The following is a 12,020-nucleotide window of genomic DNA, read 5'->3' as shown; positions in this document are numbered from 1 at the left end:
CCATGAAGTTTGATATTGAGCATCAGCAGCTGCTATCCAAGTCAGATGCCAGAGGAGTTTTTGAAAAAGAGAATAAAATTATGACTTTCATGCAAATAAAAAATGGAAACACAGGTCAAAGATCGTATTAAACTCATTAGTTAATGAAGGAGCCAGAAAAATACTACAAGTAGTTCAGAGGAGAAATCAGTCTACTGCACAGATGAGGGCAGATAACGAAGGCCAATGTGAATTCACAAATAGATGCAATATGGGTCTGATGTACCTAATTTATGCTGAAATGTGGGCACTGACGTGACCTCTCTGGGGCTTCCTGGTGTTAGTCTCATGTGGTCTTATATTTTCCGAGAAATATACATAGGAGGGAAATAAAGAGAAGTAAGACTAGAGAAGAGTAAGCTCTCTTGGGCCAAGTCTCAAGTTGTCCACTTTATTTTTTAGAGCAAGTGATTAAACATCAAAAAATGGTCAACTTCACGTTTGGGAACACATTCTTCCTCATGGGGTTCTCTGATACCCGGGAAGTACAGATCTTACACGCTGTGCTCTTCCTGCTGATCTACCTGACAGCCCTCCTGGGGAACCTGCTCATCATCACACTCACCACCGAGGACCCCAGGCTGCACACCCCGATGTACTTCTTCCTCAGGAACTTGTCCTTTCTGGACCTCTGCCTCATTTCCATCACTGTCCCCAAAGCCATCGTGAGCTCTCTGACAAGCAACAACACCATTTCATTTCTGGGATGCGTGTCACAGGTGTTTTTCTTCTTCCTCTTAGCCACTACAGAAGTAGCGCTACTCACAGTCATGTCCTATGACCGCTACGTGGCCATCTGCTACCCGCTCAGATACGACACCATTGTGAACCATGGAGCCTGCGTGCAGATGGCCACCTCTTCGTGGGCCAGTGGGGGTCTCAATGCAATTCTGCACACAGCTGCCACCTTTTCCATAGCCATGTGTGGGTCTCCTGAAGCTCATCAGTTCTTCTGTGATGTCCCACAGCTGCTCTCTCTTGCCTGCTCCTATAATATTGGGGAACTGGTAGTCATTGGACTCAGCCTAATGTTAGATTTTGGCTGTTTTGTGTTTATTGATATTTCTTACATCCACATCTTCTCCAGTGTGCTGAGGATGCCCTCCAGAGAAGGCAGGTCCAAAGCTTTCTCAACCTGCCTGACTCACCTCATTGTTGTGACTCTGTTTCTCTCTTCTGGGTTTTTTGCCTATTTGCACCCTTTACCCAAATCTCCATCACTCTGGGACTTGCTAGTTTCTGTTTTCTATACGGTAGTGCCACCGACCATGAACCCCCTCATCTACAGCCTGAGAAATAAGGATATGAAGGTGGCACTAGGCAAACTGAGAATGAGCATTGTGCATCAAACTGGAAGTTAATATCACACAGATCATGATCTTTTCATTCATTGACATCATTCTCTGAACAATCTGTTGCATAGTCTGGCAATGATACTGGGTATATAGTGCAAAAACTACCATGAGTGATCTGATCGTGCTCGTTACAGTCCTGCTAAGCATCATCCCCAACCAGATCGGGTGCATCATGAAACGTGGAGGATTCTACCTGGAATGGGGCAGGTATGTGCTGACCTTCTATTTGTGATTCCAATGGGGACTCTTTTCTTCTGTGGAAATGGGACACTGGACAGGATGCTGGGATATCGGAGATAAATGTGGACTTTATTGGATAAACTGCTTGTATGATCACTCTCAGGAGAGGTGATATCTGAAATTCCATGTGCAGCAGTATTTGCAAATCATTCTCAAACTAAACTAAGTCGACAGAGGTGATGGCCACACAGCATTGTGAATGTGCGAAATGCCACGTGGAATGGTTAATGCTGCAATAAGTGCTTTTCACCTCACCAACAAGGCCTAAATAAAACCAAAACAACAGCCTGTTGTCCACCTGTTTTTCCCTTTTCTTTCTCAAACACACCATATGGCATTTTCTGGCATAACTTGGGTCCCTGTGGTCTAATGAGAAGACACAGATATGTTCAATTTAACTATGTATAGATACATATGACTGTATTGAGATTAAAACAGTCTCCCGGGTGCAGGGAGTGAAGGGACCAGACATAAAGGAACTTAGAAATGAATATGAGTGTAAGGAAGCAAATTAAAATTTGTAAAATGAATATGTAAGCTGGATTTGAAAAGCTGAAGAAGAGTGAATCTGAAAAAGAGTGAGGAGGACCAAAGTGAAGGCTGCTGGGAAAGAAAAAGATGAAACAAGGGCTGGGAAGGGATGTGCGGCTGGCTGAGGTGGGAGCTGTGGGAGCTTTGAAAGGCAGTGAGAAGAAGGTGAGGGAAGAACTAGGGAAGGCGGAGGGAAAGGAGGCTGGGTAGGCTTCTCGGAGGCACAGTGTGCACAGTGGGAGACGAAACTTTGATCAGCTGTTCCCAGGAATAGAAGGGAGGCACACAGAATTGTTCTGTACATATCTAATATCTTAAGGAGGTAAAACTACAGCCAAGGAATTCTAATTCATTACCCCTGTACAACATCTGGAAACACAGCCCACCATGCCCTTCATACCATTCCTTCGTTCTTGATCTGGTCATGTATTTTCTTGCTCCAGCACATTTGCTCATGAGATCTCTTTTGCCTGTGATTACTCCAGACATCTCAGTTTCTCCTGTTTATATGCTTCCTTAGCATCATTTGCCTTTCCATCATAGTGCTTAATTACTTATAATTTAAATATATTTTTGTGAGTCTTTGATACATCTCTTTCCTTGATTAAACTGCATTATCCTTGAGGCAGGTTTATATATTCAGTGACTAGCTTGGTGTGTGGCCTTAAGCAGACATTTAGTAAGTATTTATTTAAAAAATGGATGAAAAGACAATACATGTACATTTTCTTATTCCTTTAACACTTTATCTTCAAAAGTGTTAACATCTTGCTTGTACTGTCCATGTTGGATGTATTCTTGATGTCGACTGATTTTTAAAGATATCTGTCAGCCTGAAATAATAAGTTCCTAATGGAAAGAAATCATGTGTTACTGTTAAATTTAAAATTGATTTAGAGTGAATGTAAAGACCAGTTTAATTCTGAGGAATCTGGTCCTACAAAAAGTGTCCCTACATTTGCAATAAGTTGCTTTGTAATGCACCCAAGGGCAATAGATTATGAAAAGTCTTCTGTACTAGTTCTAACCCTCTGTACATAGATATGTTTTCATCATAAGTCACTGCATTTTCATAGGGACAAGAAACTAATGTATGTGTGCAACACATAGAGAAAAAGCATTTCTATAGCAATTAAAAAGATGCTTTGTGTGACCAGCTCATTTTCAAGCTACTGAAATGTATCATATTTGGTATTTCTTATTTTGTACTTGTTTCATCCCTTCAAAAACAAGTAAAATTTAATTATGCATTTGTTGAAATTGTTTAAGATTTGCATTTGAAGTGTTCCTAGGAACAACATTTGCCATCCCGCATGTAGTAGGCAAAATAATTGCCATTCAAAAAGCTCATATATTAATCCCCAGAGCCTATGAATAAGTTACTTTATATGGAAAAATAGGATATTGTAGATGTGATCAAAATCATGGACTTTGAGATGGAGAGATTCTCCTGGATTAGCCAGGTGAGCCCAATGCAATCACATAAATCCTTCAGGTCAGGAAGCCAGAACCAGAGAGAGGGCAGCGTGAGATGAGCATTGTTGGCCAGTGCTGACTTTGAAAATGGAGGCAGGGAGGAAGGTGGGTAGCCTCTAGAAAACTGGGAGAGGCAAGGACTGTCCTCTGAAACCTTCAGAAGGGGACATAGCCCTGCTGACAATGATGCGGGGGTTCTTGTTCATGAAGCCGAAGAATGAGCTTCACAAACAGTCAAGGTAGGAGAGCAAGGTACAGGCTTTTATTTAGAGGTACAGTGAAAGGACAGAGCTCCCGGCTCATGCCAGGAGGGGACAAGAGAGTCCGTAGTGGTGCGTTGTCTAGGGGGTTTTATAGGCAGCTGAGGATTTTTCGAGAACATGAAAAAACTAAGGGGTGTGGACTTGTTAAGTGGTCTCTGAATATTTAGAATTAACACAAGCAACTTCCTCTGATGATTTCTCCCTGAGATAGCAGCATCTTGGTCTGGGGGCACAGGAAACAACGCCACCTGCTCAGCCCCCAAGGTGAGCTGAGGCATTGTTTGCTAAAGAGTAAGTTAAGAATGTCTAACGTCTTAACTTCTTGGGTATTAAAATGCAATCTTATCTTTAAGGTGGAATCCTTCCTGCCTTTTACTGTGTTGTTTATGCCTGGGCTTACTTGCTAAATTAGTTGCCCAGTTTGCAAAATCACTTCATCAGATCTGAAGGAGGAAAGACAGCACATAGGTCTGGGCCTTTTAGTATGCTGAAGTGAACCTTACACATGATTATAAATGGTTAGCATAATAAAACATGTGCTACTCTTCTTTATCTGGGGAACATTAACCGATTTCACTGAAGAATGATTCTAGAGCTCAATGTGTTTAACATAGAGTTTTAGCAGGGGTGGGGGTTCCTTGCATGTAGTTACATTGTTCTGACTACAAATATCTCGCCCTGCCCCCTCCGGAGGCCCTCACCCTACTCTGACTACATCCACAGTCCCTGTCTCAACAACATGATTCTACTTAGTTAATCTGACCTATAAAACTCTGAGATTGTGCAGTTTAAACTACAAGGTTAGTGGCCCTCTGTTTCTGCAGCAATAGAAAAAACTAAGACACTGAATAAGATTCAGTGCTTCATTATCGGTATATCACATTTGAGCTATAGTGTTTCTTTAAAGAAGATTATAGGAGGATACACACACATATACATCCTGTATATCTAAGTTAATAAGAGAGTAAACAGGAGCAGGCATTCTACAACTACATCCAACAGCATAGACAAATCTCACAGACAGTATTGAACACAAGAATTTGGAAGAAGCAAAGGTACCCTGTATGTCATTTATCTTATATACATATTAAAATATTAATTATTAAAAGAAGCACTTTCCTTATGAGTTTTGTTAGGCTGGAGAAAGGAAAAACAAGGACATGCAAACAGAACAGAGAGATGCCATAGGGGGAGAACAGACCAGACCCCAAGGTCCGTGCCGTATATGGAAAGGGGACAGCTCTCCCTGAATTCCATCCTGATGTGCCAACTAAGACCCAGATGTCAGCCTCCTCCCTCTTGGAAAGAAAAAAGTTTCTAGTTGACTATTATGTCACCTTTAGCCAATCATACCTCTCAACACCCCTTAGGATAGCTTGCCTAGTCCTCCCCCTCCTAATCCCTTATAAGCGCCCCACCTCCCTAACCGGGCGTGACTTCTCTGGCTTATAGTACCCAGGCCATGAGAACATCATCCGGGGGTATTTAAATAAATTACTTGGCCCTTTGTTGCCTCTCTTTGCCTGCTTATTCTGGCTAGAATTTATCTTACAAGTTTTATAATTTTATCTCACGCATTACTCTGAGAATTAAATGTGATAATCAAAACAAAGTGCTGATCACCACCTCCAGCATAAAGGAGACAGTTAGCAAAGGGCTGCTCTTGGGACTATTATCACCATCGCCATAGTCAGGCCGTGTCATCATATTCTCACCACCACCACCATGTGGACTAATTCAGCCACCGAGCTCCTGCTTGCTGCTGAAAGCGTGCTCCCCGGCACAGCTCTTTCTGAAGCGCTCTCTTTGCATCCCTGCTCCTCAGCCTGGAGATGAAAGGATTCAGCATGGGCATCACCACTGTGTACGCGACGGCTGACGGGGTGTCACTGTCAGGGTGCGAGACCAGGAGGGGATGAAGCGGACCATAGTCACTGTGCCACAGAGCGGCACCACCACGGGCATGTGGGAGCCACAGGTGGAGAAAGCTCTCTGCTCGCCCTGAGGAGACGCAACCTTCATAATGGTGGGAAAGATGAGTCCACGCGATATGAGGATGCAGAGAAGGGGTGTGAGAGCTGCAGGAGAGGATGGAGATCACAGAAGAAGTGACGAATGACACTGGGGCCACAGAAGACAAATGAGCCATTAGGACAGTGTGCAGGAGGGCATGGGGTTGGGTGGCAAGCCAGAGCCCAACCCCCAGATGGACATGAAGGGGAAGGGTCACTGCGGCAGTATAATGTGAAGGGTGGCAGATGGCACACACCTGTCATATGCCATCACGCACAGAGGGAGGCTGTCCGTGTTCACAGAAGAAATGGAGAAGAGCTGGTTGACGCTGCCTGCAGAGGAGGTGGTCTGGGGATCAGTCGAGATGCTCACTACCATTTGGGGGACAGCAGAGCATGTAAAACAGATGTGTGTGGTAGTTAGCTTTAAGCACAATTCTTTCTTGCACCATATAAAAAACAGCTTCAATTCACCTCATCAATTCCACAAAGAAGGGATTTGGCAAATGGATCTTCAATATTAGGAATCCAAAGATACACTTAAGAATAGAATATTGCAATTCCTGTCTAGGAAAATTTCTAATGAAGGAGCCATTTACATTTTTCTTTTTCAATATTAACTTGTAAAAGTTGAAGGGAAATATTAATATACAACTGGTGTATAATTATAGATGGCATCTATTTCTGAAAAAAACGTCATAGCTTTTAGGTTTTGGAGTGCTTCCCATCAATCAGCATCCTCAGGGCGACCTTCATGGCCTTGTTTCTTAGACTGTATATTACTGGATTGAATGTTGGGGGCACTGTAGTGTAGAACACAGAAATGATAAAGTCAAAATAGATGGGGATCCTGAAGTGGGCTTCAGATGAGCAGTGAAGCCAGCAGAGAGGAATAAAATAATGACCACCAGGTGTGGAATGCCAGTAAAGTAGGCAGAGATCCGAGAAAGACAAGTTCTTTAAGAAGAAATACACATGGGGGTGTGGAGATGGTGGTCCAAGGGCGTGATCATGATAATGAGGACGTTCCCTGTCGGGGATCACAGGTACATCAAGGAGAAGAGCAGTGAGTGTGTGATGGATGTTTCTCCTCTGGTAGGAAATCCCATGAGGATAAATTCAGTCAAAACTGTGATGTTCATTACTGTTGGAGGCATGGTTTATATAAAGTAAAAGAGAAATAAAACATCATTATGAAGTTTTTTTAATATGAAATATATAGTAGATGACCACATGTAGTAATTACAAATTTATAACAAACATTTATGCATTATCTATTAATCATCAATCATTTTCTGATCATGTTTGATTAAATCAATTTAATTTCAGTTTACATAAAAGTGTCACCATACTCACAAATAGATCCTGTAAAGAATGTTGAAAGACTATAGGGCTTCCACTTACACTGGAAAATCTTTATGAAAAAAACATTTCTTCCCTCTTGATAAGCCCAAATTAACAAACAAAGACTCCCCTGATCTCATGATCAATGCAAACTCCATTTCAAAATACCATACAAGAATTTAAATAGTAAATGATTTTCAAAACAATTTTGACCTAAATTGTTTGTCTGTTTATTTTAATCCTTTTGCTCTGATATTTTACCCATATTAAATAAGTAAAAAATTGTGTTTTCATGTACCATTGTTTTATTTCATCATACCCACTCTTCCACCTCGGTGACACATGACCTTACAAATATGTTTCCATGCCCAGTCCCTTCCCCATTCCACTTCCCTGTCTCCCTCTTTCCATCCCATAAAATAAATGCTGAGTCCGTGGCAGGTAAGAAGGAACCCCACAAAGTTGTACCTAAATTCAAATAGTCAATATGAGGAAGTAGTACGGTTGGCCATTCATTTTGCAATGACAAGCTGGCATCTGCTATTTGTACAGACTTTGTTCACCAACCTTCATCTTAATTTTAAAAAATATAAAGACTGTACTTTACTATTTCCCCTGTCATAGTCTCTCCTTGGCTCATTATTTCAAATATGCTTTTCTTCTATTATGATGGCTGTTAGGAAGGCCACAGAGTAAATGTTTAGGGTTGTTTGGTTTGGGAGAGAAAGGATATAAAATGATTTTAATCTATTAAAAGAAGCAATTTCAGTTGTAATGAAAAAAATTTTTAAGTGTAGAATGTATTCTGGCAAAAAAGGTCAAATTCATTTAAGTGACTTCTAAAATATAATTTTATGGTGATAAAATAGACATGTTGTATCTCTGCTGCTATTCCTGGTAAAATAGTCTATAAACTACTCTCAATTCTTAACCTTAGAATATTCCTGACAAGCCCTGAGTGACTGAGTTTAAAAAAAGAAGTTAATGCACTAAATAGGCATATTTTCATGTCTATCTCTTCTAGCTTGAGGGAAATATAATGTCCAGGAAAAATTGGTTCAAAGATAATGTTCTTAATAATTCTATTTCCCTCACCTGTAAATCATTACTAGTTTGGTCTGAAAAGATAGCACACATTTTAATGCTTAGTATTATTTTTAAGCTACCTCTTAAATTTCTATCTTCATTATTAGCTATTTCCAATCAATTGTTTCAATTTAGTATAATATTAATACACTTTCAGATCAGTCTGCTAAATGCTAAAATTCATTGCTAACAGTTACAACACCTGAGAAAAATCATCATACATCCTTCTAATAAAAATTATTAACAACCATAATAATTTAATGAACATCTAAAATAATGAGAAGAAATAAGTAGAAAAAAAGTAATATTTTTCTCCCATTGAGGTAAAAAGTGGTATTGTTAAACATTGAGAACCAGATAATACAAATTATTCAGATTTTATTACTTTTGTTATTTAAATTAGCTTACATTACATAATTTACATTATTACATTAGCTTCTAATCTTAAATGAATCTTTAAATTGGAAATATTTTAAATATAACGTGAAACTTCTTCTAAAAAAGGATTTGGTAATATACATACAATTCTGGTGCATAAAGAGCCATGTGTCTTCTGAAGCTCTATTCTTGTGAAATTAATGCTCATCAAAAGGACAGAAGGCTCTTGTACACTCTCATTTCATAGAGATGATGACATGTGTTGCTTCAGCTGAAGATTCATGATCCCCAAATACTCCTGCTTCATCAATATCTGTATAGGAAGAAACACGGGACCTGAAGACCTTGGCTATTTTACCTCTGTGGCTTATCTCCCATGGGCTGGAATGTTGTCCAAGAATTCTAAATCATCAGGTGGCTCTATCCCAGACAGAAAAATGCTACCTTTGTCTCCATTGACTTGCTTAATTGGCACCATCCTACAAGAAATCTCAGGGAGTAATTAGTGCAATCAGTATGTCATAGGTTTATTGTTAATGATTTTCAATAGATGGACAGGAATGTACTTAATTCTAGCTCCCAATATTTCACACATCATTTACTGAGTGCATCCTGTGGGTGAGACACTTTTGTGGCATCACTTAGTAAAAGTCATGCAAGAAGTCAGATTCCAAAGGTGGGCTGGGGTGTCTGTCTCTCACCAGAGGATGGACACCTTGAGGTGTTGGTTTGTGAGGAGCAGAGGAGAGCCCCCTCACAGGGAGAGTGGCTGGCAGTGGGTCCGTGAGGAGCACAGGGTGGGGGTGTTACAGGCGAGAGTCCAGTGCAGCTCCGGGGCAGCAGGTAAACAAGAGATTAAGAGTTGAGGGAAAGGACATGGCTGGAAGACTCAGGGCATGGCGCAGGTCATGTGAAATCATTAATTGTTACAGTGAGTGGACGGAAAGCCACAGGTGGTTTCCAGTGAGGAGGGGCACCATCCCCTCATGTTTGAGTTTGATCACTGATTAGACCAGAGTGTGGAGAATTCCTGGCAATTTTGCTACTAATACTGGTTTCCGATGGCTTGACCTTTGTCCAGTGATTACATTTATCAATCTGCTCTATTCCAAAGTGATAATGCTATATTCACCTCTGTGATGTGGAGCAAGGCAGGAAGCCACATACCTACCGCTGGTGACTTGGGTAAAACAGGTAGATAAAGTGGGACAATTGTTCAGTCGCTGATTAAGTTTTCATTGTGATCCTAAAAATGGCTATCGATTTCAAAATATCTCGGATCTATTTTGTTCCTGATAATCCTAATACAATCATATATTCTTGGGTAATTGCTTTGTTGTGATGTTTAAGGTATTTTTCGAGCTCTATTCACTGAGAGATTAAAATTAAACCTACAATGCTACAAACACTGAAATCATATTGCAAGTTGGAGAGCAAAATAAACAACAATCCAACACATTTGCCATATCTGCAAGAATTTCACCATCACACAGATCGCTGCTTTGATTATTGTGAGGAAATCTAACTGGGAAACTTACTTTCCTTAGGATTGGAATTTGTTTCTCCTTTATGCCATCCTTGCTACTTATGCTACTGGCTCATGTGCTAAAGTTCACTGTCATGGTTATTTTTATATTTGTGTTTTCATCTTATCTTTCCTTGAATGACCTTAAGGGAGTCTCCCCATTTCTAGCACTCACAAATTTCATAAGAATGTTCCAAGATAGAATTTTTTAAGGATATTTCGTTTGAGAATAAAGTACTTTTTTTCTTTTAATTCATTTCATTCATGTTAATTGATAATTTTGTATCTTTTTATTTGATAGTTTTATTCTTTCCTCTTTCTGGAATCATATTACTTTGGCTTTCTTAATTATTATTATTGTCTGATCTTTCTTCAACTTTCAAATTTTCTGCTTCTTATTTTAAGTCTTTCTGGAAGTTGCTTTAACTGTTCTTCCAACTTTTCTATGGTAGAATTTAACTCCCACATTATGTTTCCAACTGTGAACAACTTTTTTATATTTGTTCTGTTTGGATGAATTATCTTCTGCTTTTTTCTTCAGAACTTCTGCTCTGGGCTTCATTTTTTCCTATTGTTCCCCACAGGACCTCTGTTTCTTCTACTGTTATTGTTCTTTTCATTCCTGTCATTCAAATTAGAAATTTTACATATTCACCTGCTGAACCTTTACTGTACATTCCTAGCTAAGGGTGAAGAAGTTTATTGGGAATTGAACTTGTCCATAGCTAAACTTCATTGAAAAGAGATTTACAGATTTTGAGAGGTCTCAAATGCTGATTTTTTAAGAAGTCAGTTTGGTAGAACTGTACCCTATCCAATATTTTTCCAGATTAATAAGAGGTGGTCAACTGAAATCTGTAAAATATCTTGAAAGCAAATACTGGCTTCATAATAGGTTATAACTCTATTCAAGTAAAAACTCTATTTATGGTTATCCCACATCTCCACTGCCATTTCTTCAGGACCTAATATATCCAGGGATGTTTTCTGCTTCAATCTCTACAGACTCCATTTTCAACTACTTCTGCTGGACATTTGACTACTTTCTTGACTGGAGGTGGGGAGAAAATCTGGAGTTTTATGGACATTTTAAACAGGCACAGATCATACCCCCTCCATAAAGTTCAACTCACAGTGAATCTCAGGCCTATAAATACAACACTGAAGCATAATACGCCTACACTATAACATAGGGAAAAAGCTAGATAACTTTGGGTGTAGTGATGCCTTTTATACAGCACAGAAGATACAATCTGTGAAAGGAAAACTTGAATGGACTTCAGTGATATTAAAAACTCCTGCTCTGAGAAAGTGTCAAGAGAATTAACACACAAGCCACAGGCTGACAGAACATACTTACAGAAGACACAAATGATAAAGACCCTTATCCTAAATATACAAAGAACTTATAAAAATCAATAGTAATAAAAAATCCCATTAAAAAATGGGCCACAGATCTTTACAGACATGCCACCAAAGAAGATATACAGATGTCAAATAAACATTGAAAAAAATGTTCGACATCGTACGCTTTCCAGGATATGTCCATTAAAGCAATGGGCCACCACGACACCGCCTTTAACTGGCCAGCGCCGGAACACCAACACCAGCGCTGGCGCGGAGCTGAGCGGCAGGAGCTCTCGTGCATTACTTGCAGAAGGCAAAAGCGTGCAGGCGTATTGCAGGGCAGTTTGGCAGTTTTTCACAAAAGTGATTATATTCTTACCATATGATCCAGCATCAATGTTTTTTTATTTTATTTACCCAAGGG

General features: G+C 39.9%; 1 protein-coding gene and 1 pseudogene across 1 annotated transcript; one reads left to right on the top strand and one right to left on the bottom strand.

Annotated features, from left to right (window-relative positions):
- Window positions 1-464: 464 nt before the first annotated feature.
- LOC118925360 (olfactory receptor 14A16-like) lies at window positions 465-1,400 on the top strand. The gene has a single exon (XM_036911144.2). The coding sequence runs from the start codon at window positions 465-467 to the stop codon at window positions 1,398-1,400; it is 936 nt and encodes a 311-aa protein (XP_036767039.2).
- Window positions 1,401-5,636: 4,236 nt separating this feature from the next.
- On the bottom strand, window positions 5,637-6,929 carry LOC118925371 (olfactory receptor 1C1-like; annotated as a pseudogene).
- Between the last annotated feature and the right edge of the window lie 5,091 nt (window positions 6,930-12,020).

Source organism: Manis pentadactyla, chromosome 12 (genome assembly GCF_030020395.1).
Source record: "Manis pentadactyla isolate mManPen7 chromosome 12, mManPen7.hap1, whole genome shotgun sequence".
NCBI lineage: Eukaryota > Metazoa > Chordata > Mammalia > Pholidota > Manidae > Manis > Manis pentadactyla.
Note: the sequence above shows the minus strand (reverse complement) of the source record. Positions and strands in the feature narration are given on the sequence as shown.